Raw genomic sequence first — 6896 nt, forward strand, 5'->3', positions numbered from 1 at the left:
AAAAAAAAAAAAAAAGAAAAAAAAAAAGACATAGCACAAAAAGCGCGTTTCAGCTGAATGCAAAAGAAATGAAGGACCAGCAAATACAGAAACCCTTTCTGGAAAGTATTAGCGACTTTTAAGCTTAAATTTCATAAATATATTGCAATAAGCAAGTGTGATTTGATCAACAGAGTCTGAAGACACTGGGTATGTTCCTAATGCTGCAATTAATTTGCTGTTTGGCCCGGGGCGTAACGCTTCACTTCTCAGTCTCCCACAGCCATGATCGATGGGGGAGGAAGGGACATTTGAGCACCGGTGCTTCTCCTCTCTGCGCTGTGCTGGGAAGGTCTGGACTGGCACCTCACCACTGGCATCAGAGGAAAGGAAATTCCTGCAGGTGGACAGAGCCTAACACGTGCTGCTACAGCAGTCCTGGAGCTACACAGCCCAACGGATCGCTTCTTCTTTGGTTTGGGGGGTTCTGTGACTTTGCCAACCAAGTACCATACAAATGAAGCTCGTGTTTTTCCCAAAAAGCCAAAATTTGCTCATGGACGTTTACTGATACAGGCAAAAGTGAATGACAGACGACTTCACTCGTTAGTCCAGAAGATGGTTTCTATCAGATCGGTAATGAAGACGTGAGAATTAATTCATTTGGAAGTGAGTCAGAGGCTGATGGATCCAGGAGTCGGAATTCTCAGTGTGCCCGAGATGGGCTCTCCCCGCACGCACGCGCCCCTGGGAAATGCATGCTCATCTCACCCAAGTGCAAGTTACCCACAGGTATAACGCTGCCTTAGCACCGTCCCGGAGCAGTAACGCAAGCTGCGGCACCGCTGGGCCCGCGGAGTCACCCGTCCGTCCAGTTCTCCACCGTCCCCATTCCTGAATGGTACTGCAGCGAGGACTCCCGCGACAAGGAGAAGCTTTGGGAGTAGAGGAACTCATTGGCAGCGTTGAGGTGTGGGGAAGGCGGCTTCCTCTCACACACGGACGGGTGCACTCTTTCCCTTGGGAAAGACGATGGGGGGACGCGCTCCCGAACCTGAGACTGGGCCAGCTGGTTGTAGACACTGAAGTGGCTGTTCCCCGGGGGCTGTGAGCCCTGCCCCGCGATGGACGGGAGCCGTGGCATCATGGTGGTGGCTGTGAAATGGGCTGGAAAGGGCTGGTAGGGCACAGTTTCCATTGTCTGAACACTGTAGCTGGTATAAGGTGCGACTGAAGTCCACATATTGCAGCTCAGCGGGGGAGGCGGAGGCGGCAAGTCATCCACTGCCGGCACGCCTGCGATCTCAGCCCCTGACCCAGAGTACATGCAGGCTTCCCGTGGGGCCACCTCGCTGCAGTAGGACGGGCTCAGCATCTGCTGCTCGTAGGGTGGTGGGGAGCGGAAGTAGTGATCATCACCCACTGACGAGGAGGCCTCCAGGTAGGAACGCTTGCAGGGCAGGTCCAGGTGCCGCGCGCTTTCTGCGGGAAAAGAAAAAGAGCTCAGGGATGGGACTTCAGAACGCAGGATTGTTCCGCTACACCACCAGTGCTCTTTTTCAGACCATTTCAGACAACGTGCAATACCAACAAGGTGTCGTGTTGCAAAATACTGGAGTAATTCCATCATCCTCCCAAGCACGCTGATGACATTTATCAGGGTAAGTAAGTGACTATTCTCACATCAGGGATTACTTCACCTCCATCCAGATAACAGAGGTCCGTGGCACTCCTGCAGCACTACTCCTGACAAACTCAAGAAGTCTCTGAAAGGGTCTTATCACAGCCCTCCTTCCTGTCAGTACCAAAATCACTGTACATTTCCCAGATATTCACGTCAAAAGCTGCAGAAATATCTCAAGATAAAGGAGACCTTTCCCAGCTGCCCATTCTTCCTCTCAGCCTCACATGCGGGAGCTCGTTAGCTGGTTAGAATGCTGCATTTATGAACTCATCTGCAAATTAAACATCTGCTAGAAGAACACATTTGCTTCACAGTCCTTATTTCTGGTGGTATTGAATTCCTCATTTGCCCATGATCAGAGGATTCTCACAGCTTAAATAAATTAGCAGCCAATGAGACATGCAAATAGAAGGATTTGGCTGCGTGAATAATTTTCCTTCTAACTTGAAACATGCCATGATCTCATCTGATCTGGACTAAAAGGAAGACAACGCAGCTACAGCTCGCTTCAAGTTAGGACACGCTGATAAGGAGAAGGATGCGTGGCCTCCACTGCCCCACTGCTTGCACTGGGATAACTACAAAGGCTCCTCCTGCAAAGCGCTCGTTCAGGGCAACTTCCTTAATGCTAATTGGCCACGTCAGGACATTTCAGGATAGATAAGGCCTCCTCCCTGCAAATATTATTAACTCGGATGACTTATCAAGTGATAATTTTTCAGTGTGGCTTCATTCCATTTAGATTATGTGTACTGATTGTTGGTTTTGTTTTGCTTTTTTTTTTAGCTCAGAGCCTCAATTTGCCCTCTATGGGACAAAACCACTAACAACTGCCCAAAGATCCAGCTTGTGAACCCTGACCCTCCAAAACACTTTGATCACTTTGAAGATTAAGGTCTAAGAGACACATCCAAAACAAACTGGGATTATGGGTAAACTTTCAGTGCTCTTAGGCCTATTTGCTGCGATATTTTTCAGTGTAAACTCGAGTTACCTCTTCTCTTCAGGCAGTGATAGAAGAGCCCTGAATCTCTCTGTGCTGTGAAGGTGTTGAGTGACAGATCTTGAGTATCTGAGGCTGCGAACTGCATGTGAGCACCGTTCTCGTACTGGTAGTGTTGGAGGGTCTGGTGACTGCCATGGAGTGGGTTAACGTCCGGCTTGGTGGAGAGCTGGCCATGGCTGGACACCAACCTCTGCCTCATGATGCTTTTGGAAATCACTGGGTATTCTTTGCTGAAGAAGGCGAGAAAAATATTACCGGTTAGACAGCATCAGCATGACCAGGAGGATGAAATATGAGTTTGGCTGCCCCAGCACATCCCCATCCAACGGCTCCATGCCTTTGCCAAGCACGATGAGCTAACCTTCACCATGCTCCGGGCGTGGGCAAGCATTGCAACAGCACACGAAATGCATCACTTGGCTACAGGAAGAGCTTGTCAGAGGCAGGGAGGGCATGAAATGCCCTCAAATACAAGAAAATTGGATGCCCCACAGCATTCAACAGTTTTCTTCAAAGAGGTGCAGCACGTTGACAGTAAGACAAGGGCAAAGGGGCTGAGCAATGCATGCCAGACACCGCACAGCTATGTGCAGCAGCCAAATTCAGCCTGCTGACCCAGAGCCCTCCCATCCGTCCTCCAACCATACCTTTGGAGCCGTGCCACGCGCAGGTCGCTGTCGTCGCTTCCCCTGAATCCCTTCGCAAAGGGGTTGTTCTCAATTTTCAGCTGAGTTATCTTTAAGAGAAGGAAAGCAAGCAGAAATCATGTGAAAACAGATGGGATGATGGGCGGAGGGGCTGAGTCCTCTGGTACCCGGTGGGTTCCTTCAAAAGAAGACGTTGCCACCACCTGCACTGCGCTCAGCCACCAGCCCCTGCCCACGCACAGCAGTGACAGTGGGAGTATTAAGTTTATGGAGCACTTTGGGGACCTCAGGGATGAAAGGCACCATTGACCTCGATATTTTAAGGAGGTATTAAATAAGCGCTTTTGAGCCTTTTTGGTTAACCACGTTTGGGCAATTGGTCATTTTACACCAATGTCTACAACTTTTCAAACAGGATTCACTTTGGTGCCTAAATACGTACCTTTTTTTCCCCTGTCTTACCATACCACACTCATCCAGGCTGCCACTCTGAGCCTTTTAACTGCTTGCTAATTGCAAAATCTTGCAAGGACTGTGTGCCTCAAAGGACACACAGCCGTCTGTTCAGGAGGAAGAGGCACCCAGGGATCACCGCAAATAGGACCGCAACCCAGTGCATAGAAAAGATGTGGAGAAACCCAACCCTGCAGTCAGTGCATCACTGTGCCACACACCCAACGCACAGCCCCAGGCCCTTGTGTTTTGTGTTCCCCCTCCCCAGCAAAACACAAACACCTGGAGCCCCCTCCTACCTTCACCTCCTAACCACAGCGCAGGCTCCTAGCTCGGTTTTATGGTTGCATTCCTTGTGTGCCTTGCTAAACACACATGCTATAATTACTTTTTGCTGTAGATTTATGAGCAAGCTTTTCCCAGCTGTTATTGGATTTGCTCACTGTTTTGAATGACATCTTAGAGTTTATTATTATCCAATTCATTAGTTCCTGGGCGATCAGGCCTTGCCAGGCTGTTGGTGCCCAGCGCTTGTTGTGCTTCCCCTTAGCTGCATCCTCTGGCTCATCAGCCATGCTTCGAGGTTAATGGGCTGCAATGGAAACTCAGCTTTTCGAGCAGTTCTGTGCCCTCCCCAAGCAAAGCTATAGGAGCACACAGCCCAAAATGAGCCCCTTTGGATCCCAAAGTGCCATACCTTGTGGTTCTGGTAGGAGGTCACCGAGATAAAGGACGTCTCTGGAAACACGTGGGTGCAGAATGCCGTGTTCTTCGAGCCAAAAGCGTTGTTCTCATCTGCCTTCACAATGTGCAGCCGTGGCTGGTATTTGTGCATTGAATTGAGGATAATCTGGAAAACAATTGGTGCTAAAGTGAACAATCCGATTTTGTAAAAAATGGCAAGTCTTGGCCACTTGACAGCTTGGTCCCACTAGCGCTACGCTTCAGCTTTGCTTTCAGACTGTAGGGGAAAACAACATTGTATAACATGTACAACCCACAGCAGAGCGGGTCTCTGCTGCTCTGGCAAGCAATGCTGCACTGAACTTGGAGCTTTTCTGCTGAACGCTCCTTTTCTTATTGCTATTGGACAGAGTCAGCCTGGGTGGAAACAAAGCCGTAAATTTTTTTCTCAGCTCACATTGAAGCTGCAAAATACATATAATTCGCCAGCAGACTGGTCCATAAAGCTTCCCCATAAAATACTTTACAGAGCTGAAAAACAGAAAAAGCAAAAATATATATATATATCACAGAAACCACGGAGGGGGAAAAAAAAAAAAGAAGTCTGTGTTTTTCTTTCATCGGCCGCTAAGAGAAAGCTTCAACCAGAAGGTTTTCTGCAGGTCGTGCAGCAGATCCCACGGGTAACCCTGCAGGTGAGACGTGGCTGGAGAATGGTGAGGAGGGGCTGTGGGATGCAGTGGGCATTCAGCCCCCCCAGTGCACGCAGGGCACAGCGCTGGGCTCTGCCAAGGCACGCAGGGGCTGGTGCCTCATTGTTCTGCCACAAGAATGGCTGTGCCCACATGTGACAAAGTAGTTTAAAGAAATGGATTTTCTTCTAAGGAGTGGGATGGGTTTTAAGAAAAGCCTCTATTCCTCTCTCTGGACAAAGAAAAAATTATTTGCTTCTGGTTTCCTCAACACAGCACTTTTCAGCCTCTTCCCACTCCCAAACCATCTTCCAGCTGTTCCTGGGGCTGGATTGTCCCCAGCATGGCCAACACCCTGAGCAGGACACATTCAGCCCCATGGAGATATGGAATCAACAGGGAATGCTGCACAGGTTGAGTCTGCAGGAGGTGGTGGTGAGATGGGAGAAGGGATGGGCGTGCGGGCAGGTGGATTGGACATGTGGATGGATGGATGAATAGAAGGATGGATGGATGGGCAGACAAATGTGTGGGTGGGTAAATGGACAAACGGATGGATGGTCAGACAGATGGAAAAACAGATGGACTGATGCACAGAAAGGACAGAAGGATGCATGGACAGACAAAGCCAGTTTGCATTAGTTCACACAAAGTGTGGATTTAGCCCATTTTAAATGAAAAATAATGAGAAGTTTGCCTCAAGATCAGCTGGTCATGCACAGTGCCACAGTGCTGCACTGCAGCTGGACAGGAGGCACTGCTCAGGGCTCGTGCTCCCCACGCCCCTCCATCCGGCCACACGGATCTGCCCACAGTAGCAGGCTGCATTATATATACCACTTAAACACAATTTTTATTGTTGACATTTTCCAGACAACCCTCCTTGCTCCCCAAGAGAGAGAATGAGGAATTTTTGGCATTTTATCAGCTTTGCATCACGTCTCCGAAGCACTTTGTGGCTGCTGATACGCAGGCTGTAGAGCTGAGAGGGTCGGCTCAGGTTTTGGGTTGCAGCTTTTGCTGCGCTTTCATGTGGCGGCCTCTCGTAAAACAGCCGAGATGAGCAACGCCAGAAGGCTGAGGCTCATAAGAAAGGGCACGTCAATTTTCAATAATTAAGGGTTGATAAATATGGGTTGTCTGGAGCAGAAGCTGAAGGGGGCTGAGCTTTGCTCACCTCCTGTCCCCAGCTGCCCGGGTCTGGCAAGGCAACGTGTGGCTCCAAATCAGAACAAGTGAATGGCATTTAACCTCAGATTTCCAGCGGGTGGATGAGCAGCCTGTTTCCTACCTCCTCTCCAAAACAGTACCCTCGAGGGCATAAAGATTCCTTTAAAAACCCTTTTCTTGGCCTGAGCCTTTTCCAGCTCCAACACAAACTGGAAGAAGCCTTTGGAAGGATTGTTGACAGATGCACATGGTTACATCCATGGCTACAAATCCTCCCAGAGGTTCACTTTGAGCTGCTTGATATCTATGGGGGGGGAAAACACCAAAACAGCTTAATCTAACCGACTGCAATGTGCTTTTGCCCCTTGCCCCAGGGTGAAATACACAGCACTTTGTCCCAGGTGCAGGAAGCAAGCATTGAATTGACCTGCCCACTGCCTGTATTCCCACCAACAACTTTCTGGAAAGCAAGAAGCACACACAGACACACACACACAGACACACACACACACACAGACACACACACACACAGACACACACACACAGACACACACACACAGACACACACACACACACACACA

At 49.4% G+C, this 6896-nt stretch overlaps 1 protein-coding gene across 1 annotated transcript in view; it reads right to left on the bottom strand.

Moving 5' to 3' along the window:
- TBX4 (T-box transcription factor 4) overlaps window positions 1–6896 on the bottom strand; it is a 24743-nt gene continuing 17847 nt past the window's right edge. Inside the window, exons 6-9 of the mRNA XM_042880046.1 lie at window positions 4467–4619; window positions 3317–3405; window positions 2658–2899; window positions 1–1461 (exon numbers count right to left, since the gene is read on the bottom strand). Of these exons, the coding sequence (XP_042735980.1) occupies window positions 839–1461; window positions 2658–2899; window positions 3317–3405; window positions 4467–4619 (1107 nt within the window). The 3' untranslated portion in view covers window positions 1–838. The remainder of the gene's footprint in view (window positions 1462–2657; window positions 2900–3316; window positions 3406–4466; window positions 4620–6896) is intronic.

Source organism: Lagopus leucura, unplaced genomic scaffold (assembly GCF_019238085.1).
Source record: "Lagopus leucura isolate 7727_CA_CO unplaced genomic scaffold, USGS_WTPT01 Super-Scaffold_100024, whole genome shotgun sequence".
In the NCBI taxonomy this organism is placed as follows: Eukaryota; Metazoa; Chordata; class Aves; order Galliformes; family Phasianidae; genus Lagopus; species Lagopus leucura.